General features: G+C 36.9%; 1 protein-coding gene across 1 annotated transcript in view; it reads right to left on the bottom strand.

The window, feature by feature from the left end:
• Positions 1-25818, bottom strand: part of LNPEP (leucyl and cystinyl aminopeptidase) — an 89182-nt gene that overhangs the window by 48753 nt on the left and 14611 nt on the right. The window contains exons 2-3 of the mRNA XM_010949539.3: positions 4407-5247; positions 111-249 (exon numbers count right to left, since the gene is read on the bottom strand). Of these exons, the coding sequence (XP_010947841.2) occupies positions 111-249; positions 4407-5247 (980 nt within the window). The remainder of the gene's footprint in view (positions 1-110; positions 250-4406; positions 5248-25818) is intronic.

Genomic DNA, 25818 nt, shown 5'->3' with positions numbered 1-25818 from the left:
AATGTATATGATTTTAATCATTCTCAACAGTACGGCAAAGAAGAATCCAAGTATTTATAACAAAGAAAGAGTCCCACTAAAAGATTTACAGTCAAGGAACAGAACAGTACCTTAGGCATATTTGATAAAGCAGTGTATTGCTCATCCCTTATGATCCTGATGATAAATGTGGCTTTAAATGCTGGTTCATCAAAACAAGGAAAAGCAGATCTTGCTGCCAAGGGTTCAAATTGAGTTGCTGCAAAGTACCTAAAACAAATGCAAATCCATCCAATAGTTATTGAGCACCTATTATTCAAGGTACCTTGCCAAGTTCTAGGGATACTAAGATCAACATCACACAATCCCAGCCACTGAAGGAGCCACAGGCCACTGGGAGAGGCAGAGGTTATATGATGGGCAGAAATTTGTCAGGCTGCAAATCACATCTTAACAGTGAGAACAAAGCAATGGAAACAAAGAGTAGGAAACAAATTCTGGCTAGTGTTGGAGACACTGTAAGGAACCTGGTGACAAAATCTGAAGAGGGTCTTTAAATATGAGGAACATGTGAAAAGGTAGAGATGGGAAGAGAGTACACTCTAGAAAGAAGAGGAAGCATAAGGAAAGATCAGTACATGTTCAGGGACTGGGGTGGCCATCCAGTGTGGCTGGAGATGAAGCCACAAAGGTAGGCTGCAGCTGGCCACTGAGGTCTTAAAAAAAGTTTCTGAAGAAAGATTGGTGTGGAAGATGGTCATCACTGGCATTGGTCATCTACATAGACTGGCTTCACAACACTATACCTCCAACTTGCAACCTGCACTTTCAAGACAACTGAAAAAACTAGGGGTCCTGCAGTATGCTGGTTTCCTTTACTCTTGTTAGAAATGAATAAAACATTTCCTCCCCCTCCTACAGCACAGCAATGACACTTGAGAATTTAATTCTAAGTCCTCAATTAAAATTGGAAGAAAAGCATAAAAAGAAGAGAAATGCATTTTATAATTAAGCAAAGGAATAAAAAATATCTTCATCTGGGAAATCACCCAAACATGGCCATAGAGTAATCAGGACAAGCGTGGTCCTGGTGTGCACAGTCAGTATGGTACATCCACAATGATCACTTTGGACATGATGGCCTCATTTGCTTTGGACTTAGTTTCCACCTTTAAAAAACAAGTATAACAGAGTGTGAGATTTGGAGTCAGAAGACCCAAACTCCGCAATGTACCCGCCGTATGACTGATGGCAATTCAGTGACCTACATCTCACTTCCTTATTTGTTAAATGAGGATCTAGGTAGAATCCCCTACCAAACACTTACGGTTTTTACTAGAATCAAGAAAGGCTATTCCTAATAACAACTACTTGTATGGCACAAAGTCCTAAACAGGTGTTTATTATAAAAGTTAGATAGTCATAACTCTACTTTCATACTTAAAATTATTATACTTTTGTCCTGGTAAAAATTTGCCCAAATAACTGCTTCTTAGGGTAAGCTGGAAAAACGATAGCAATCAACATACACGAAACAATTTAAACATATTATGTTTCTAACATTCCATTGCTTCACCCCACTCCCAAATTCTTACCCAGTTAACAGAAGATTTTGGAAGAGGGCCACAAAGGACCAGGGGATAAGGTTTTGTGACATCCATGCTATTCAGATGAGTGTCTACTTGGAAAATCGTTTTGGACAAAAATTGGATCATAACGTTCTAAGACAAGTAAAATCTAAAATTACTGTTAAAAGAGATGCAATAATACCTATCTTACATAAAAATCCCTTTGAGAAGGCTGCTGCTCAATGGTACTTGTAATCTATCCCATCTAAGCCAAATACCTTGCAGCTTGGTCTTTCATCAATGACTTGCTTTCAGAAATACTAGGTGCAGGTTAAGCACGACCTCTGGTAGCACTGAAGACAATTACGAATTAGCTGAAGGTGAGGTAAGAGAATTCTAAGCACTGGAGGTAACAGTGGGAAAAGGAGAAGAGGTGGGAACTAAGGAGGCACTACACTATAGTGGTTAAGAATGTGACCTTTGTGGTTAAAACGACTTTGGGTTTGAGTTCCCCCTCTGCTACTTTCTAGCCATAAGATGTTGAATGAGTTACTTCATGTGCCTCTGCTTCTTCATCTGTAAAATGAATAAAACATAACTATGCAATTCTTAGTGAGTTTGACAGGTTGGAAGACTAAACATATAAAATGCTTGGAACAGTTTCCAGCACTTAAGTTCTCAAGTGAATATGGGCTGCCACTATCACTGGAATTCAGGAAAGTGCACATGATGTTCATTAAGGCAGGTGAGGGCTGTGAGAATGAAAACAACAACAACAACAACAACAACAACAACAACAACAAACAGCGGCCCACATTTTGAAAACTCTTGATCTAAATCCTGTTAGGAATGAGGATCTGCTGAAGGATCGTAGACCAAAGACCAACACAGTCAGATCTGCACTTCTAGAAATACGAGTCTGGCAGCAGCACGAAAGATGAGGACAAGAGGATGGGGAAAGCTGTGGTAAGATCAGAGGTGAGGGGTCCAGTTAGGAGGATGCTCTAAGAGTTCAAGAAAGACACCGAGAGATTGAAGGACAAAGAAATAAAACACATCCCCATCCTAAATTTGTTCACTAAGTTCTTCTGGTATCAGTTTGTTATACAGAACCTTAAGTCTATTGTCAACAACTTCTAGATTTAACTGCAAGGTTACTGGTCATCTCCACCCCTTAGATGACATAGGTAAAGTCCCTTACCCTAAGCAGTGTCGATAAATTTGACATTTACACATACTCTGATTTTCCAATCCATAAGGAATGTATCTCTTAATTACTGTGTTTACTTGCTTTGAATTAGTTTTCAGATCTCTTGAAAGGTATAAATAATCTTCTAAACTTTTATCTTGTATCAACATATACAGTCATGTGGGGCATTCATTTTATTGAACCAGGTAAGTTAATGGATTCATATATTTTTTAATAGCAGAGTTTCACAGACTAATTTAAGAGATTTTAAAGTACTATTTTTAAAAAAATTACTTCATTTCTCAATTTTAAGAACCTGTCTTTCAAATTTCTATCATCTTCCACAACTCAATCCAGCCCACAGCAAGAGTCAACAAGTGATCATATCCAAAACCACCTGACTCTGCCAGACAACATTCATTCTTCCCATTTCAGCCAGGTAGGCCCAAGACAATCCAAGGACAACAATCTGACTGCAAGAGATGACTAGGGGATTTACCTTAAAGGTCTGTTTGCATACTAAGAACACTATTTTTATGTATATCCTATAATTTCTAGAGATGATGGAGATTATAGAAGGAGAGGTAAAGCCAGGAGGCCCAAACTACCACTGCAGTGATAAATTTGCTTTTCATGTCAGATCTGATGGCAAGAGCCAGCATGTCCTTTATTTTAAAAGTATTTCATCAAGGGGAAAGAGAAGAATTATCTGAATAGGACTACAGATCTTGCTTTGTGTCTTTCTCCACTTAAGAAGGATCAAAAAACTTAAGATAGATTTAAAATATTCATTTCTTTTTTTCTCAGTACACCAACATACATTAGCCAAATGGCAAGCATGAGAAATTCACATACTGGGTTACAAAGGAATACGAGAGAATGCTCCAATGCATTCAGACGATCTGACAAGGACTTTGTACACGTAAGAGGACTGACATTACTGGTACTTAAGAATAACCTGTATGTACTGTGCACTGCATCTTTCCAGAAATTAAAACTACAGCCATGAACACTAAGACTAAAATATAAAATATATGGTCTAAATAGACAGCAGAATTCTTTTATGTTTTAAGTCACTTTTTAAAAAAATTACATTAAGTCTCTCCTAGACTTTTAAAAAATTTCCATCAGAAACCCAAAATAGAATGGCATTAAAAAAAATAAACCAGCAAAGATTAAAGACACTAAAAATGACATCTGTACATATACAACACTTCACGCTTTCTTTTTCCACCTCAGTTAGCACCTCCTAAAAGTTCCACACAATAGGAAAATAAGTCCTAAAGAATAATCCATATTTTTCCTTACTCTGCTTCCCATCGAGAGCTTGTAATGTGACAAAAAAACTAGATTCATGTTAGAATATATGAAAAGCTCAAGATAACTTAAGTTTTGGGGATAGAGAATGTAACTGATATAATCTTTATCCACATCCTTCCATCAGCATGCCCCCACCCCCACCACGACATACGATATATGTGATATATGCTCAAGGCTTTCACTCAGGAAAAATAGTACACCCTTCTGAATCATCGTTCTACTTATTTTGCACATAACCTCTTAAATTAAAAAAAAAATTGCTGTTAATGTCTCTGGTGTGGGCAAAGGGATTCATATTGCAGAAGTCATCAGAGAGCAAAGCAGCAGAATCATGTAAGAGGGCTACATACTTTTTCTCATTACTTTCGTCTGTGTAGGAGATGCCATAAAACCCATAGTAAGAACTAGATATATTTGCCGAATACTCTATCTTCAAGGTATAATTGTGCCCTTCAAGAAGGGCTTCAGGGGCAACAACAGCGATTTGCTCATGAAATGGGTATTCCAGGACTTCAACTGGTTTTTCTTGGCTTGAAACTGCTGACATAAAGGTCACTCTTGAAATATTATGGCCTGTGCTGTGAAGAACAATATTCCATGTGGCCTGAAGAGCCTGGAGGGAAATGGTCACAGAGCCCCTGAAAGTCATCGAGGTGAGGTTTGGGTGGAGATTAAGTTCATAGCGTACTGGCATAATGGCAGTGGGAAGCCTGATCTGTGCCCATGGGAACAACTTCCCATTTGTCGCAAATGGCTGAATCAGTCTCATTGATTGGTTTTTTTTATGGCAGCCTTCTTTGGTAAAGGTACATCTGGGCAGTAGATAAATCACCATGATTACGGAAACAGCAACCACAATGACAAAAGCACAGACCACCATGGTCCTTGCAGAGGGGACTGAACAAGTGCCATCTGAGCTCTGCCTGTAGCCGGATGCACTGTTCCGAAGGCCTGAGCTTCTGTTCATGAAGGACATGCCCAGCAGCTTTGCAGACGACTCATAATCCTCTTCGTCCTCATCCATCTCATGCTCACCAAGACCCCGCACCAGCAGTCGTGAACCCCGGGGCTCATATTCCACCTCATCAGGCTCTAGAGGATGTAAACAAGGCTCTTTGGCTAAATCCACCACATCTGGTTCTTCCTCAAACATGCTGTTTTCAATCATATTCCTGGGGAGCTGAAGCCGATCTAAAAAAACAAAACATAAGGACAAGGCACAGCGTCAGAAAAGAGCTCATAATAAAATGTCTACTAGCAAGACCGTGTTTAAGCTAAGAATATTTTTAATCACTGAGACTTATTCCATCTCTGAACTATAAATAAAACCCTTATAATTTTCTTGTATCATCCATTAAAAACTCAAGCACAAATAAGAGTATATCACAGTCATGAAGTAAGAAAGCTAAATAAACAGACTAGTATCAAAAAAAGGCAGCTGAGATTAAATACTGATTTCCTTAATACCCTCCTGCCCAACAACCTGGGACTTTGTCCTGGGCTCTAGAGGGCCTTGATTTGGCCCACCTCTGGCTGTAACTGTCCCCAACAGAGGACAGGTGAGGGGTCAGTAAGATCAAAAAGCTGTGCCCACCCACAGTCCACACCCCTCTTTGCAGTCTGGGCACCAGAACCCTCAGAATTCCTGCCTACAAGGCCTCAAATCTGCTTCCAAGGCTTTGTGGGTCTCTTCCCTCAGTTCCATTCTCCCGAGGGAGTACCACAAACTGGCATGCCCCTCTGCAGGCTTGAATAATGACTGAGCAATTGGCTGGGTTACTTTCTCCCCCTGGAAGAGGGATAATCCTGTTCCACAGCAAAGTGCAAGTGGAAAGTTATATAGGACACTTCCATAATCAAGAAATACTTAAAAATAAGAAAAAAGAACTATAAAAATCAGATAAAACTACATTCCAACCTGTCTTTTCATGCTTCTACAGCATCCAGAAGTACAGCAGACTCCCCTCTGTAACAACCATGTTACCCACCGTGAGTGTAAGGGGATCTGGGGGTGGGGTAGTGGTGGGGGCATTTAAAACCACAAAAAACTCCACTCTCCAACTTGCCAGGAATCACTTAGAAAAAAAGACTCAAAAAGTAGAGGGGTAAACAATCACATATAGACCAATAATTCCCAGAACTAGATCAAAAGTTTGATAACTGAAACCCCCATTAGTCTTTCCCTACAGGGATTATGATAGTACTTTATACACATCATTTCTAATCCTCACAATAGTTCTACAAATGGCAAGTATTATAACTATTTCAGATACAGGAAAACAAACAAAAAACAGAAATACAAGTTAATTTATCTTCAAAACGTCACAGTTATCTAGTCCTAACGCTGACACTGAAGCCCAGGTCTAGAAATCTGATTCCAAATTTTAGATTCTTTCCATTATATTGCATCCCCTTATTCAACTAACACAATGAAGGATGAGAGCTTGTACCTAAATGATTTTCTTCTTCTGTACTTGGCAACGAAGTTGCTCAGAATATTATTTCACCATCAGCAGAGCAAAACTTATATCAAATTAACATCTAGCTTAACAGAAATGCCATGTGCTTTGTGCTACTCAGTAATTACTAATTAAACAGTGGCAACTCATAATCCATGAAACAAAGCACCAATAAGCATTAGGATAAAACTTACAGTCTTACTACTCAAAGTGTGGTCTGCGGACCAGAGCATCTGGATCATATTCCAGCTTTTTAGAAGAGCAGACTCTCAAGTCCCCTCCCTGAATTTCAATGTTAACAAATCTTCAGGAGATTTATGTGAACCTCAGTTTGAGAAGCACTGGTCTAAGCCTTCTCCATGGTCAGATCCCAGGCAGCAATGGACGCTGCATTCCTACACGTGCTCTGGCCGCCTCAGACTGCTCGCTCTTCTGAGACAAGCAGAGCTGCTTCTATGCCATTCTGCACATGTCTGTTTTCCTCCCTGTTTCCTCTGCCTACAATGCCATCATTTCTCCCATCCCATTCCACCTGGCAAACACCTATCATTCCATAAGTCAATTTTCCACAATGCAAATTAACAAAAGTTATTTTCTTTTTGTTTTTTCTTTTTCTTTATCAATTTTTAAAAACACACTTTCTTTTCACCTCATCTCACTTCTTTCTGCCTTGGGGAGTACAGAGACTTCAATGAGGCTGCCTTTTCCTACCTCCTCTCCATTCCAAAATTCATAAAAGCTATGCTACTTTAAAAAGTTTTCTTTGAATAAAACTTTTAATCACATTCTGGGTGTGCGGGTTTAGCAATCTGCCATCCATCCAGCCCCCGTGAATGGTCTGGAAATGGAAGAAGGGTGATACATCCTGCTTCGGGAATTTAACCTCCTAAACTTTCTACAGGGCTCCAACTTCTTGTGACAAAATTTCGTTTTGTTTTGATAGTTAATTGTGGTTGAGGGTCAATTACTTCATTAAGAGAGAAAATATTGCTGTAACTGAGCTTTAAAAAAAATTTTAACCCTTAATGGTTAGAAATTGTCTCTGGTAGTTTTTCAGTACCTGGTACAGTGCTGCAGATTAGTCGCTTAATTTGCTTTTTTATTTTAAAATGTCTAAAAGGCCTTTCTGACTTTTTCTAAATCTCACATGGCAAGATTAGGCACTTGTCAATTTGTTCTGTTCTGTGTCAGACCTGATGTAGACAACTGTGGGTCTGAGATATATGGTTTTCTTTAATAAATTTCTAAATTAACTCTAGGTATAAACTCAGCTTAATATTTAGAGCATTCTCATACCTGAATTCTATCCCCTTAGAGCTTTGTTTTTGTGTTTTTTGATTCCTCAGCCATCCCCTGTTTAAAGCCCAGGGGTAACCTACAGTCTGGCTACTTTGGCATCTCCTCTCTGTATTTCAATAACTTCAATCTTTTAACCAGGGCTTAGTCAGATGCCTGCCCAAATCCTGATAACTTACTTTAATTATTTATCACCCAGTCAGATTAACATCTACACAGAAATTTAATCTTTCAGAAATGGAACACATCTTGTCTTATGTTTAAGTCTTTGATCCATTTTGAGTTTATTTTTGTGTATGATGTAAGGGAGTGTTCTAGCTTCATTGCTTTACATGCTGCTGTCCAGTTTTTCCAACACCATTTGCTGAAGAGACTGTCTTTATTCCACTGTATATTCTTGCCTCCTTTGTCGAAGATAAGTTGACCAAAAGTTTGTGGGTTCATTTCTGGGCTCTCTATTCTGTCCCATTGGTCTATATGTCTGTTTTTGTACCAATACCATGCTGTCTTGATGACTGTAGCTCTATAGTATTGTCTGAAGTCTGGGAGAGTTATTTCATCAACCAATCTGCTGTGTTTTACGGCATATTAGAAACAAACTTTTGTATGTGTGTGCAATCACAAGTTAACTATATCCAACCAGGGGAAAACACTTTTATCACAGGTAGCCCATGAAGATGGTACTTCAAGTCTATTTAAGTTTTGCTTTGGATTCTTAAGTGAGTACATTTTGATCTCAGCATTAAATTTTAACATAACACATGACTACCTCTTGCTCTAGAAGGATTTGTTTATATTGAAAGAAGGAAACCTAAAGAAACAGGAAATTTTCTAAAACCTCCTAAATCCACATATACAAGCTATCTATAAACCTAAAGCAAAGAACATCCTAGTTGAAATACTTCAGTTTTAAATAACATAGGCCCATGTGGTTATAATCTAAGAAAACTGAAGCTATTTCTTTTCATCAGATACTGTGAACTTGAGCTCTTTGATGTTGTCTGTGGACCAGTGCCAACGTGCAAACTGTTTGTTACCTGTCTGTGACAGGATACACACAGAACGTTGGTATTTAAAGACTTCTTTGGCAAACTGACTGCAACGTTACATCTATCGAACCTAACAATTTAAAAAATGGAGCTTATATTTTACATGTCTTTTTTCATTTCAGTTCTACAATGATTCACTTTTTAACATGCTACAAAACTTCTGCAAAAGATTAAAATTAAAAAACAAAAAAACAAGGAAAATTAAATCTTCAGCTCAGATAATATGAGAAGCAATGGGATGGATTATCACTATAAAGGCGACCCAGGTTGATATAAAGTTAAAAACTATAACAGCAGCAGTGGACGTGAGGAGGAGGGACTGATTACAAGTCATCAAGTCATGTTAGAGAGTGAGAACACACAGGATCTGATGCTCTGCTGGGCTGGACAGGCCTGCAGGGTAGAGACAGAGGGAAGTCAGTGTCAGTTCCCTATGCACATTCTGGCTTGGATAGTGGGAGGAGGAATGCCATCCACCCAGATGAGAATGCAGGTTCCATATTCTCTTTTTTCTTGGGGGTGGGTACTGAGAATGGAGTTATGAGATGACATTTGGTATGGGACATGATATATTTACTGTATCTGTCAGATAGCCAGGTGGAGATGTTTGATTAATAGCATACTACGGAGTTAAAAGTCTAAGTTTAGACAAAGGTTCAAATCCTGGCTCTTCCACTGACTGCTTGATGTTACCAAACATCCCTTAGCGTCAATTTCCTCACCTACAAATATGAAAAACATTACCATTTTGTAAGGATATGTTATAAGAATTATGTTATGTGAGTCTGGACTCAAAAGAGGGATCTGGATGGGAGATTCAGATTTCAGAATCACCTGTGTATACATGATAAAATCACACAGATGGGTGAGACTACTGAAAGGGAGATACGCGTCAGAGAGCATCACCATTTAACAGGGGCAGCAAGGAGAATAAGAAGAATGCACTAGAGGCAGGAAAATGAGGACAGTAGACAGCAAAGGGAGGATTTCATGAAAAGGACGTTAAATGTTAAATGTCTTGCAAAGGTCAAGGACAATGAAGCCTAGAAAGGCCACTGAATTTGGCAACCAGATAACCAGTGACTTTTATGAGGAGCTTTCAGTGGAGTAGTGGGAGCGGAAGCCTGACTTTGGTTGCCCAAAGAAAGAACGGAAAGCTAACAGGGAAAAGCAAGTGCTGCCGCCGATTTTTTCAAGGTACATAGAGCTGTGTATCAAGAAAATAAAAATGTAGGGTCAAACTGAAAGAAGACATGGCATAGAGAAGAGTTAAATCCTTTTGTTTTTGTTTGTCCGTCTGTGTTTAAGATGGAAATAAGTTAAGCGTGTATTTCTGTGAGGAAGGAAAGGCAAAGAACAACAAAATGTGAAGGTGGAGTGGATAAGAGGAAATGCTGGAGTAAAATCCCAGAGGGAGAGGAAGACATCCCAAGAACTCCAGCAGAGTGATTACCTTTCTTCCTCCAGGCCTGGAGGACAGGAGGTGGAGTTAGGGAAGAAGTGCGTATATGAGCACGCGGAGCTGACGGTGTGATGAACAGCACAGAGCCTCCATGTTCTCTGGGACAGAGGAGGCAAGGGCATCTGCCCAGAGCCAAAAGAAGGTATAGGAGTTTTGAGGAGAAAATTAAAAAAATAAAAAAAACAGATGCTACGGGAAAGGACCAAGGCTGGCTGACCCAAGGGCAAAGTATGGCTGAGAGTTCAGTAAGCCCACCGGAATTCATCATACCTGCAGTCTCTACAGATGTCTTTAGAGTGCTTGCCAGCCCAGGTCCAAAAGAAGAGAAAGTGTGTTATGTGTATTTTACCACAATTTAAAATGAAAAGTAAATGGAAAAAATTTTAAAAGGTAGAGAAAGCAGATGGTCAATCTGGGGTTAAACATGTAGGGAGGATGTGGTGAGAAGCTAAGAGGAAAATGCACAGAGGCTGCTGGCAAGAGAGAGATTAACTGAGAGGTTCAATTTAGAAAACAGAACAAAAAGTAAAGCTATGGCAAGCAACATGGAGAATAATCTGAATTAAAAGGAACAAACTTCCCACAGACTTTAATCCCTTTAAACTGTCATCACATTTTATGAGAAAATGAAATGAAATGGGTGTATTTTCAAATCAACAAGCAAAACAACTTTAAAAGAATAAGCCTAGTCTAATAAGGCTTTTGGGGCAGACCCATGAATTGCTATATTTAATTAGGTACTACAGCAACTTGCTACATTCAAACTTGGCCCTAAGAATAAAGGATTATTCTCTGAGGCCTCTATGACAGACCTAAATAGAGCTAAAAGCTCTAAAACCATTTATATATTCTAGATCACTTCCAAATGGAAACTTCACCGAATTTCTGAAATGATGGTTAATTATCAAATAAAGTAACTATTTCCCTAATGAGTAGTCCTCTTCCATCAAAAAGAGATTTTATTTTAAAGAGGTTTAACATTGAAAAGGAAAGACTAGACTTTACAACAAAATATTACTCAATCCCGCCTAACCCACACTCAAAGAAAACCTTTTCCTATTAGCCACAATGTCCCTGTTAAGTTACAAGTTTAGATACATCATTATCTCACTGGAATCTGAAGGGCAGTCACCAACGGAGAACAAGTTTTAAAGAAGTTCTAAGTAATCCCCTTCCCTGACACATCCTGTTTGCTTAACCACTGTCATAAAAGACAAACACAGAAAGTCCTTCATACATTCCTACTATTACCACTAATAACAGTGCTTTTCCACAAATTGCATTCAATTTTCCAGTTGATAGGCTCAAGGTCATAACCCATGTTAAGGTCTTTCTCTCTTCTGTTCCCCTCACCCATTTTGCCTCCCTTGTGAAGAGAGAAGGTAATTAGGGGTGGGAAGTGGGAAGATCAGAAACGATGCTGTTCATGAGCACCCATAAGCTCGCTTTACCTATCTAGTTCTAAGAGAGACGAAGATTTAGATTTAGTTTTCCCTTTTAAGCTACCCCTAAAGTTCACTTCAATACATGTAAAAATGCTGTGGGAGACTTCCACTTCCAATATGACAAAGTAACTGGTACCAGACTTTTCCTCCTCCCATAAACAACTAGAAAACTGAACAAAATGATGCCACTATTTTCAGGTACCGGAAAACAGAGCAAGAATGTGACCTCTGAGAGAAGGAAAGGGTGAGCCCACACTTGCTGTGGTTCTCTGCCTTGGGACATTTTCCTAATTGTAGTACAGCAAGCTGGAGTCCAAGCAGAGCAGGACTGACAAGGAGAGACAGGGATGTGGACAAGGGGGAGCTGTCAGAGGGGGAAACCAGAGAAGTCTGTACAAAGGCTTCCTGAGAGCCCCTAATCAATGCAGGACATATCTATGTGAGGCTTACAGAAGAGTGGCTGTATTAAGGTTAATGTGGAATAGAGATACTAGAGGTCAAGCAGCTTAAGGGAAACACTGCAGTCTAACCCAGCCCGAACAAAGAGAACTCATTACACTCTGAGCATGAAAACACCGGAAACGCTTCACCTTAGGGGTAAAAACACACCCGACAGCCTACCCTAGGCCCACACTAACAAAGTCTAAAACCACGCCTTGAAAAGAAAAAAAAATAGAAACAGAGTTTGAAAGATAAGTCTTACTGAGTTAGAGGGGCTTTAGAAAAAAACATTGAGCTTTCCACAGATCTGTCCTAGCAAAATAAAAAACCAAACCTACACAAGGTGATCAGCTAGTAACTAAACTGCCTACTAAGACAAAAATCAACACTCTACAGAACAATTTTTTAACAATTTAGTATCTAAAGTAGGTAAAAACTTTAGAGGAGCTACTATAAATGTGTCTCAAAAAGGAAAGGAAAATTTGTTTAAAAAATAACAACAAAGGAGAATATAGGAACGTATGGGAATCTCAGCAGAAAAATTAAAACTAGAAGAAAAAAAAATGGGAGAAAAAAGAGGAAATTCTAGGACTGAAAGTTTCCATAACAAAAATGAAAAAGTCATTGAATGGACTTTATGGTAGACTGGCGACAGCAGAAGAAAGAGCCTATGAACTTGACAGATTACTACCAATTACTAATTTGAGGAACAAAGAAAAAAAAGAATTAAAGAAAAATAAACACAGCATCAGGGATTTGTGGGACAATACCAGATGATCTAACACATATGTAATAGGAGCCCCAGAAGAACATGAGAGTGAAACCAAAAAAATATTTGAAGAAATAACAGTTAAAATTTTATTAAGTTTACTGAAAACAAAATTTACCAGATCCAAAAAGCTCATCAAACTCCAAAGACAATAAATACAAAGAAAATCATATCTAACTTAATATGGTCAAACTGCTGAAAACCAAAATAAAGAGAAAGGCTCTTTAAAAGAGCCTAAAAACAATATGCTACATACAGGAGAAAAAGAATGCAAAGAACACTAACTTCTCATCAGAAAAATGGAGGCCAGAAGATGACAGGACAGCATTTTTAAGGGGCTGGAAGAAAAAAAAATCAATTCAGAATGCTATATCCAGTGAAAACATCCTTGAAAAACAAGATAAACATATTTTCAAATAAATGAAAGCTGCCAAAGTCATCTCAAGCAGATGTGCACTATAAGAAATTATAAAAATGGCTCTTCAGGCTTGAGGGAAATGATACGATATGGAAACTCAGATCTTTAGGAAGGAAAGAAGAATACCAAAAATGATTACGTTGTTAAAAACAAAAGTTTATGTTCTTTTTTCTTCTTAAAGTTTCCTTAAAAGACTATGTTTTAAAAGTATCTGCTTATTAAGGCAAGAATAACATGTGAGCAATTTTGAATGCATACAGAAATAAAAGATATGACAATAAGAGATATATTTTAAATTTATGGATACAAATAGACTAACAAAGTAGAATGAAATTTTACAATGATAAAAAGAAATTCATCAGGATAAGATACCAAATTTAAATATGTATGTACCTAACAAGAAAGCTTCAAAGTTCATAAACAGAAAATGGCAAAACTCGAGAGAAATAGAAATATCCACAACCGAAATTGGAGATTTTATCATTTTTCTCTTCATAAGTGATAGAACAAGTAGACAACAAATAAGTAAAGCCATAAAATATCTGAAAGATACTATCAACCAATTTGGCCTAATTGACATTTATAGAACATTACGCCAAACAACTACAGAAAACATACGGATCATTTACCAAGATGGACCATATGCTGGGCCATAAAATAAAATCTCAATAAACTTCCAAAGACTGAAATAGTCTTTTTAGAGACTGTGTTATCTGACCACAATGGGAATAATTAAAAGCTAATAACAGTAAACTAGACAATCTCTAGATAGTTGGAAAATAGAAAATAAGCTTCTAAATAGTCCATGAATCAAAGAATAATCCACAAGGAATTTAGAAAATATTTGAAATAAATAACAATAAAAACATATTAAAATTTGAGAGAAATTTACTGCTTTAAAAGCCAATATTAGAAAAACACTTGAAATCAACAAGTTTCCACCCTAAGAAACTAGAAAAGAATAGAAAATTAAACTTAAATAAATAGGAGAAATAATAAAGAACAGGGCAGAAATCAATGAAAGAGAAATAGAGAAACAACAGAAAATTAAAGCAAAACATGCTGCTGGAGGGCAGGAAAGCAGTGCTATTGGGTCTAATTCATACTGTCCTAGAAACTGGCCTAAAAATCCACATATATCAAGTCCTGACTCTAAGATCAATTCCTTACTTCTCAGAAGTCTAGTTAGGTTCATTACAGAGACAGATCAGACCTGGGTCCTGAGCTAGAGAGAGAGAGTGAGTCTCTTCACCAAGCCCAACAATCTGACATCCTTCCCTCTTTCAAGAATATCTGGCAACCACAAAATAATTTAGCCAGTGATAATGCTAGTTATACCCAAATTTAGAAAATACATATGTTCTCCTTCTCCTCTTAAATAAAAAACTAAGGAATTTTTTTGGGTGGAGGTAGTAGTTCCAAGTATTAAAAGTGGATTAGAAAGCTACTATGTAAAGGAAGCCTCTTAGGAACTCTTAAAAATCAAAAAAAAAAAAAAAAAAAAAGTATTCTTAAGCAAAAAATTACACTTAACTCATCCACTTCTGCATTTAGATTTTGATATATTTTTTCTTAAAAAGGGAAACACCTTTTTAAGTTTCCATTTAAAATTTTAACTGAGTACTTCTCAATAGGAAAATCCCTAAGGGGGAGGCAAAACAAACAAACAAACACAAAGAGTCCTCAGTTTTAAGCATTTGATTTGAAGTGCTTACTTCATTTGGGGTAATTACAACTCTGAGTCTCATTATGCAGAAATATAACCATTCTGCATTAGTTCAGATTACAGTTATGTGAAAGGAATCTCCAGAGATAGCACCTCTGTTCTGAATCTCAGTGACCCAATGGCCAAGCCTATATAATAAACTAACTGAATCGGTTCCTGGCTCTAAGCCATGCTTCCACAAATCCGGAAAGCACACACAGCCACCATGCATAGTGCCTGCTCTGCCTTGACCGCTATGCGAGGTCTCAAGCAACTCAGTTTCTCTCAAGCATGCGTAGCTGGTGTGGCCACTTCATCTCTGTACCTTGTTCTGCCCTCTGCACTATCCCCAGCCCACGGGCCTCTCTTTTCACCCTCTTTAATACACTACTCCAATGCAATCTTTTCAAATCCCTAGCTTCTTTTACCTTTTCAAAATCAAATCAACTATTACTAGAACAAAACATTCTACTCTGACCCATTCTTTCACCCTCCCTAAAATAGTACACCAAAAAATTAAGATGCTTAACTGTCCGATTAGGAGGAAAAGATTAGAAGGATTGCAATAATAAAATGCTTAAATGGGCCCTGGAAAACACAACCCAGTGAGACTTCCACAGATTTTATTTTCCCCCTCTATGATAATTCCGTGGGCAATCTAGGAAAAGCAACTTGATTTATAGTAAACTTGACATTATCTAGTCATCATTCTAAAGTAATCCTGCCAACTTGGAAGATTATCCAGTACAGGCTTGCTTCTCAGTAGCCATTGTCCATAGAGTTGTGTTTATAATTAGACGGTGCAGTGTTAATTATGCTGGCTGCCCTGCCAATGTTCTACAGAGACTACAGGGAGAGATCAAAACAATCATTCCCAAACTATGAATCACTGCACTCGCTCCACACTACACAGCACCTGGAAAGTCTCTCAAACCTGGAAAATGGAAGTTGTGCAAACTACATGCTTATACAGCCTCTGACATTTAGGATGAAATACTGAGTTTCAAAACCTGGTCCATACACTTTTCTAGAATACATTGTAATCCTGGTAATCTTTTGCTTATTAAAGAATTATAGGTTGAGAAAGAAAAGGTTTAGAAAATTCTCAAGGCCTGGTTTATCCTATAGAGAAGGAAATTTCTGCACAAATAAACTACAAATTTAAATTTTGCTTCACACTTAGATAATTCCTCCCTGGAGGGGCTCCTATCTCATTCATCTTTGTATACCTGGTGTCCAACAGAGAAGAAGCCTACAATAAATGTTGAACTCAAAGTGGCAATACCCAACACATTAAAATGAAGTATTAATTAATGAAAATTACATCCATGTCTGCTCATAAACTTTCGACAGCTCAACCCAGGTTTACCAAAGCTTGGAATAAGACAGAATTAACATGCTAGCTATGAGAATAAGGAAGTCCTTCTAACACGTGCTCTGGGTCTGGGTCTTAAATCAGCAGCGTTTGGTAGTACTTCAGTGATTGTGAACTCTGAATCACACAGCACTTCATTTAACTGGACACTGATTCTTTAGCTGACATTTCCTCTTCTTTCCTCAAAGTCAGTATATAATTTAAATCAATTATGGTTTAGGAGGTTTAAAGCATAATAAAGAGAAACTGGGGGTTCTAGCTCTGGTTCCACCACTTAGTTTGTGTCAGGAGCTCAGTTTTCTCATTGTTAAAACAGAATAATAACTGCCCTGTCTGCCTACATTACCATAGGGGTCAAACAAGATAAGTGGGTCACAACACTTTGCAAATTATTTAGTGCTATATTAATAGCTCATTGCTAATATGTTAAATAATTAGGGTAGGAAATTCAGTATCATAAGCAAATAAACACATCTTTTAATTTTTAGCCAAGCCCACTAGTATTTCTCTTCAAGATCCATCAGTACACTTTCCCCCTTCACACCTTTTATTATAAAATATGGTGTATTAAATGTTGCTCACATATTAGTAAATAAATTCATAAAATAAGAAGAGTCTGGAAATTTCATTTTGTCTCCTGGGCCATAAATATCAAATGACAGCACAAAGCAACAACTCTGGCCTCTTGGTGTCTTTCTAGATCAGCAAAAGCAAAGTCTGTGGAGGATGTCAGCCAGTGGAACAGGATAACTTCAGATACTTCTATCTGATTCACAGAGATTTTAATACACAGGTTTTACCTTTTAAGTATCTAACTTCTAAGATATTTGTCAAATGGCTGCTTTGATTGTAAAGACACTACAACTCTTCCCAAAATATCCCTAGGGATTAAGTGTATCTAAAGGCCATGTTCATTTGCTGTAGTTGCACTTACACAATAAAACTCAGATATCAAATGACAGCTACAATTTGTAAGAAGGCAGTTTAGACTTATACAATGCTCAACATTTTATGGCCGAAATAACCTAAAAGGCAGCATTACACAGACACTGATTTTATTTTACCAAACTAAAACATTCAGTCGATAAATTTTCCATCTTCAAATTCTATACTGCATTATATCTACTGAGTCTAATCACAGCTGCTATTTTCTGTGCAGTTTAGTAATCCTATGAGCAAAAATCAACATTTCAGTGCTGGAAGGAAGGAGCAAAGAAGAACAACTACTAGCTAGTTCAAAGCTGCAGCTATGAAGTACGTTCTCTTAAATATCTATCAAGGAGAACATTCAAGATGAAAAGGAGGTGTTCTGCTAGAGAATGCCAACGCCCCAGGAGAGTATCACACAGAAACCAGAGCTGCAGCAGCACACAAACAATTCCACTGTGAAATGCTTCAGACGTAGAATTTAATGTAAAGGATCAACAAGAGGAAAAAACAGACACCTGTAGTTTAATACACATCTTAACTGTAAAACATGAATTAAAAAAACGAGGAAGGAGTCAATTCCCTCAGTAAAGGAAGGCATTTTCCACCTCAACAGACAAGGCACATGTTCTTTTAACCTATGCCCACTTAACAAAACTCCAAATTAACCAATGTTCTCCACTTCCTCTGTGTGACATTTTCTGATGCCAAGTGCCCACTGGATGCCCACAACTAAACGGCTACACTTTAGAAGGTCCAAGCACTTATATTCACACCAGAGAAGCTGTACTCTTACCAAGAATTAATGTCTGTTTTCAAATTAGTTTATATAAAATTATAATTATAGTTATGCAATGAAGTATTGCATTAAATGAAAACGATACACAGAGAAAACTGTTTGTACGAAAACTGACTTATGCATCAGAAAGATCCTACAAAGGTGAGTCCCCAAAATAACACTGCTGCCAAATTAAGTATTAGCAGGAAAAACAAAAAAGATTGGGGAAGGATGAGTTCCTAGAAGGACTCTTATACACAGGGCTCCAAACTGTTTAAGTTCTCAAACCACTAGGAAAGGAAAGGGAAAGGGAAAGGGCAGGGCAGGAAGAAAGGAAGAAAGAAAGGAAGGAAGAAAAGAAAGGAAGGAAGGAAGGAAGGAAGAAAGGAAGGAAGGAAGGAAGGAAGGAAGGAAGGAAGGAAGGAAGGAAGGAAGGAAGAAAGAAAGAAAGAAAAGAAAAGAAAGAAAGAAAGAAAGAAAGAAAGAAAAAAGAAAAGAAAGAAAGGAAGGAAGGAAGGAAGGAAGGAAGGAAGGAAAGAAAGAAAGAAAGAAAGAAAGAAAGAAAGAAAGAAAGAAAGAAAGAAAGAAAGAAAGAAAAGAAAGAAAAGAAAGAAAGAAAAAAAGGACCTAAAAATTACAGATGCAACACAGGCAGCACACTCATATACCAGAAGATAGAAGTAATCTAATCAGTGGACTCAAGTGTAGAATAAAAGCTTTAGTCAATAAGGCAATATTAGCAATTAGGTTTACACATTTTGACTTGAAATGCTAAAGGAATGTAGTTTTCTTTATGATTTCCATTTTTAACTAGGTTTCATTATTCATTATGTTTGAGATCATGTTAAAGGGAAACTGATAAAAAGTCTAAGGCTCACATCTAAGAGTTCATTCTGACAGTCAAGAGTATACATCTAAGGTCCCCCAACATAAACCATAATGTATGCATTTACTTGTGAATGTCTAAAAAACAATTTTACTATAACACTTAAGAACCGAGGTCTGCCATGTTATACTCATTAATGAGTTTAAACCAGGTAATTAAAATAAAAAAATCATCTCTCATCAATACGTGTCAAAAGCCTAAAATCTTTGACCAGGTAACTCCACAAGAGGAATTTATCCTAAGAGTAACCACACAGAGATACATGTATAAGAATGTTTGCAGCAGTCTTGTTTACATTGGAAGAAAAAGGAAACAACCTACGTGTGTAGAAACAGGTAATAGGTATATTCACACCCAACAAAATATTATGCAGACACAAAATTATTTACATCTATTTTACACATGAAAGGGTATTCAAAATATTGTATAAAACAGGTTATAAAACTTTAAATAAATATCCATCTAGTTGAGTACCTTATACATAAAAATGCTAGTGGTTATTTCTGGAGGGTGGAGTTATAGGCATATTGGGTGTTTTTATTATTTATGTTTTCTACTTTTTATATGTAAAAAATAGGAAAAGCCTTCCAACATGTACAGATCATGTTTTAACCTGTCAAGATCTAATGTTAATAAATTAAAGAAAAATTATCAACACCATTGGGGTGTCTTAGAAATAGCCCTGGGCAGTGAAATCAGGAAACATGGATTCCAGGACAAAATTTGCCTATTAGTCTCTTACGAGAACTCCTGCTAGGAATGGGAGTCTGTATTTTCACCCCTTGAATCTGTAATGGCTTGTCACTTGCTTTAATCAATGGCACGTAGGAGAAGCAACACTGAAAAATTTCCAATCCTAGGTTTTAAGAAGTCTTGTAGCTTCCACTATATCTCTTTTGCTGACCTCAGAGCCCCATGAGAAGAAATATGAGCTAGTCTCCTGTGGATGAGGAATCAGACGGAAAAACAAGCCCAGCCAAAAGCCAGCACTAACTGCCAGATATGGGAGTGAAGCCATTTTAAATCTTCCAGCTCCCAATTAAGCTGCTAGATGATGGCTGCTACAAGTGACCCCAGGCAAGAACGGTGGAAGAAACATCCAGCTGAGCCCAGTACAAATTGTGGACCTGCAAACTCATGAGCAAACAAATGGTGGTTGTTTTAAGCCATTAATTTTTGTGATTTATTACACAGCAATGGATGGCTGATTTACCCATCACTGGTGCAGGGTACTATTAATATTTTGGTGTACTATTCTTAGACTAACTTATCCCCTAAGACAAAACTGAGATTATACTGTACATAATAGTTCTATGATTCTGTGGCATCTTTGAAATGGGGGCATATGCAGGGCCCCACGGTTATTTCAGACTTCAACTCAGACACATAAGGAGATAGTGGAACATTTTGTATTCAGAACACTTCACGTTCTTTATACAAAACTCCTGTGTGCAGCTGTGGGCTTTTCCAACAAAGCCCAAGGGCCTTGATATACTTAACTTCATAGTTTCTTACTCCCTCATCAATTAATGTGAGGATGCACTGCCTGAGGTCCTAGAATAGGACCAGGTTAGACACTGAAACAAGTAAAACTAAGTTCAAAATCACCACCCACCATAGGATCAGGTGAGACACTGAAAAAAGTAAAACCAAGTTTAAAATCACCACCCACCATACTACCACCACCACCAGTAATGAAGACAGAAAAAAATCAATATTCACCGAGGGGTTGAGCACGTGCTAACAATGGGGTGAACACAGCGGAGTGATTAACAATGTCTCTGGAACCCGACTGCTCTACCACTTCCTGTGTAACCCTAGCAAGTTAATTCATCTTTCCAAGCTGTTTGCTCATTTGTAAAATGGAAATAGTAACAGCATCTATCTCACTGAGTTGTGAGAATTAAATGAGATGTGTGTAAAACATTTAGAACAAACCCTAGCACACAGTAAATGCTAAATAATTATTAGTTTTCTATATTATTAATCATGATTTTACGTGTGTCATTTCACCTAATTTAATCCCCACAACATTCTGTAGGTGATGAAATTAAAGAGTCAGAGAGGTTAAAGAACTTGCTAGAAAATGGCACAGCCAAGTTCCAAACTCACATTTTTCTGACTGCAGTAGCTAAACACTTCAACACTTTAAGACATGACTTCAAGTAGCCCAGGAGTGTCAAGCCAGGTCCCCTGTGCCAGGGACATGTTCCATGTCTTTGCAACCCCTGGAGCTGGACTGGGGTGGCCATAGAGCCACTTCTAGGTCAGAGCTGAAGACGTGAGGTCCAGGGCAGTCTCAGAGATTACTGACACTGCGGTTTTCATAAGTCTCTGAGCCAGCACTTAGTAGATACTCAAAAAGGGCTCTTTGATTTTGTCGTTACATTCACTGTATTACCTTCCATCACGGGCAGTAAGTTGACCTTCACCCTCACTCAGTACAATTATAAAATTATCCAAATGTAACACAGTGCATGCCCATTTTACTGAAACTTTATTTTTTGCTATTTCAGAAAACTAGAAGCTTGTTTAGAGACTCTCTAAATCTATTATGCTTTAGAGATAAAATAATGAACTTTTGTCCAAAGTCATTCAGCTAATTAGTAAAAATGACTGGAACCAAGATGATTTCTTTTTTTAATTTAAAAATTTTAACTTCTCTATAGGAAAATGGAAGTGAAACAATAAGTGAATTTTACCCACAGAACTGTTCAGCTAAGTTTAGTTCTATCCAAATTCAGCTAGCTGATTTTTGAAAACAACCACTTTCTCAGACTTAGAGGAAATGGTTAAGCAACCTCAGAAAAGTCACTTGTTCTTGCATCCTGGTAGACACTTTTTTTTTAATGAGTCCTTTTTAGGTAATAGAATATTCTAACATTGTCCAAGCACTCAACTAAAATAACAAGTCTACAAAATGCTACAAATTGTTGATCTAATCTAGATATCCATTTTCCTTTAAAAAGAGCAAAGAAAATAGTAAGTTTTTTAATGAGTTTTTACATTTTATAATAAAATGAATTCTCAATACTTTAAGACTAAACAGAAGAATAAAAATCACTGCAGGGAAGAGACACGCTGACAGTTTAAGACTGAGCAACATGGTTTTATCCTGATCTCAGACAAAACAGACTAGATATGATTGAAAAAATTATTTTTTTAGAGAAATTTCTCATGTTATACTACAGCTGATTTTTTGAGAAAATATATCTGCTATCTCCTTTGTTACCCTGTAGTCCTAGTTGAATCCTGGTACAGTACAACATGATACTTGGGATGAAGAACCTGTATAATTACTAATATAGGTGTTTTCTGGCTAAGGGATGAACTTGCACTTACACAATGAAATTCAGGTATCAAATGACAGCTACAATTTATAAGAAGGCAATTTAAACTTATATAATGCTCAACATTTTCTGGCTGAAATGATCTAAAAGGCCGCATTACACAGATATTGATTTTACTTTACCAAACTAAAACACTGTTGATAAATTTTTCACCATCTTCAAATTCTACACTGCACTGAATTTACTCAGGCTAATCACAGATGTTATTTTCTGTGCAGTTTAGTAATCCTATCAGCAAAAACCTTTCAGTGCTGGAGGGAAGGTGCAAAGAAGATGAGCTACTTGGCAGTTTAAAGTTGCAAGTATAAAGTACATTATTTTAAATATCTATCAAGGAGAACATTTAAGATGAAAAGGAGGCATTCTGCTAGCAAATGCCAATGACCAAGGAGAGTACCAAACAGATGTTTTTTGATGCAAACGTTTCTAACATTTTATTAATTTCCCATCTTCTTACAAAGACCAGATTCAACAAATCATCATCACTAGGAGAAAAATAATTGCACTGAAGCTTGTTGGGACATAGAACTCAGTGTCCGGGCTGACAGCAGTACCAACATAGGAAATGACACCCCTTTGCCTCATAATTTGGCCAATTTTCTTAAAATGCAATTCAATTAAAGTTTACAACAAATCATATTACATAGGATTTTTTAAAGCTTTACTTTAGATTTATTTGTTCAAGCAAGTTTCACTGCAGCTGTTTACTCCAGCTATTTTTCAGAGGATTTATCAACTCAACTGAAGGTCAATTTTAATTAAGATTCTTGTATCATATAGTAAACATTTCTTAAAGATAAACAGAAATTATTCAATTTGAATAATAAAGAGAAAAACAAAGATTGAGAAAAAAAAATGCACAATGCCTCACAGTCCCATGGGAAATAGCATAAGAACTCTAACAACATGTACGTAACTGGAGTCCCAAGATGACAGGAAAAAATGAAATACTGGGGCAGAAAAATTATCTGAAGAAACAATGGCCCCAAACTTTGTAAATATGGCGAAAGACACAAATTTACATATTCAAGAAGTTCAATGAATGTAAAAAAGATTAAGTCCAAAGAAAACCAGGCTAAGACACAATCAAACCACTAAGAACCAAGAGTAAATAAACTTGAAATAGCCAAAAAAAAAAAAAAACAAAAAAACAAAAACCCACTTCAAAACCAAAGACATATATAGGATAATAACAATTCAAATACCATGGATTTCTTAACAGAAAACTATGGAGACCTGAAATGATAGTCTTTTGTGTTTTTATATATATAGAACTATTATATATGTTTGTACAATATATATATAATATATATATTACACTAATATACTTATATCTTTATATCTTTGTGTAAACTAGTATCCAAAATACATAAAGAATTCTTACAACTCAAAATAGTGGGCAGAAGATTTGAACAGCCACCTCATAAAAGATGAACTAATGGCCAAAAACACGCTCAGCATCAGTAGTCATCAGGGAAATGCCAATTAAAACTACCCTGAGACACCATAACACACCCACTGGATTGGCTAAAATATAAAAAGATTAATCATATCAAATCTTGACAAGGATGTGAAGAATAAGCACTACCACACACTGCTGATGGAAATGTAAAATGGTAAAATCAGTTTGGAAAACAGTTGGGTTTTTTTTTTTTTTTTGAGGTATAGTCAACTTACAATGTTGTGTTAATTTCTAGTGTACAGTATAGTGATTCATTTATATATATATGTATATATTCCTTTTCATATTCTTTTTCATAATAGGCCATTACAAGGTACTGAATATAGTTCCCTATGCTATACAGTAGGACCTTGTTGTTTATCTTTTTTATATATAATGGTATCTACAAATCCCAAACTCCCAATTTATCCCTCCACACCCGTTTTCCCCCCTGGTAACTGTAAGTTTGTTTTCTATGTCTGGGAGTCTGTCTTTGTTTTGTAAATAAGTTCATTTGTGTCTTTTGTTTGTTTCCAAATATAAATGATATCATATGGTATTTTTCTTTCTCTTTCTGGCTTACTTTACTTAGTATGATAATCTCCAGGCCCATCCACGTTGCTGCAAAAGGCATCATTTTATTCATTTTTATAGCTGAGTAGTATTCCATTTAAAATACAAACACCCCCCCCACACACAACCTCTTTATCCAGTCATCTGTCAGTGGACATTTAGGTTGTTTCCATGTCTTGGCTGTTGTAAATAGTGCTGCTATGAACATTGGGGTGCATGTATGTTTTCAAATTAGAGTTTCCTCTGGATATATGCCCAGGAATGGGATTGTTGGATCATAGGGTAAGTCTGTTTTTAGTTTTTTAAGGAATCTCCATACTGTTTTCCATAATGGCTGCACTGAACTACATTAAAAAGCAAAAAAAAAAAAAAAAAAAAAAAAAAAAAGGAACCAATGATACTACCCGGATGAGTCTCAAAATAAAATAATCAATGCTGAGTGAAAAAAGCCAGGACAAAAAAGAATATGATTCCATTTATGTAAAATCAAAATAATTCCATTTATTTTGGCTAATCTATAGTGACAGAAAAGAGAAAATATAAGCTAACCTATAGTGACAGAAAAGAGATCAGTGGTTCCTAAGAATGGAGATGGAGGAAAGGGTTTTGTTTTACTTTGATTTTTAAGTTTAAAAAAAAGTAACAGCAAGAATCAGCAATATGCAACATTTCAGTACTCTAATTTTAACTATATGTATAAGCTTATTCATCTGAACAATTACTGCACATTCACAAGCTAAACTCCAGGCCTTTGTTCCATAATTACTTTTTGTCCACTCACACAAAGGAAACAAAGTCTTCTGTTTAAAAATATTTCTGATACTGTAAACAGAGTGGAGGGCTAATTCTCTACTATGTTAGTACATTTTTCAAGGTACTTTGAAAGAATGCATTAGGATGAGTGGGTATATCACCTACTTCTCCAGAACGCTAGCTCAGTTGGCGGAACATACATGTACATGCCGGGGTGTACATGTTTACATCTGATCACAGTTCATCACATGTATTATTTGGGGGATAGGGAAAGGGAAGAGAGTTTTCTTCTTCCCTTTGAGAAATCATTGACATAAATCACTGCATAAGTTTAAGGTGTACAGTATAATGGTTTGATTTACATATATTATAAAATGATCACAATAGGTTTAGTTAACACTCATCATCTCAGATAGATATAATAAAAAGAAAAGAAAAATATTTTCTCCCTGTGATGAGAACTCTCAGGATCCACCCTCTTAACTCTCCTACATATCATACAGCAGTGTTAATTACAATCATCATGTCACACATCATATCCCTGGTACCTATTTATATTATAACTGGGAGTTTGGACCTTTTGCCCACCTTCCTCTAATTTCTCCTCCCTGCACTTCTGGTAACCACGAATCTGA

Source organism: Camelus bactrianus, chromosome 3 (assembly GCF_048773025.1).
Source record: "Camelus bactrianus isolate YW-2024 breed Bactrian camel chromosome 3, ASM4877302v1, whole genome shotgun sequence".
NCBI classification, from domain to species: Eukaryota; Metazoa; Chordata; class Mammalia; order Artiodactyla; family Camelidae; genus Camelus; species Camelus bactrianus.
This window is presented reverse-complemented; position numbering and strand designations above follow the sequence as displayed.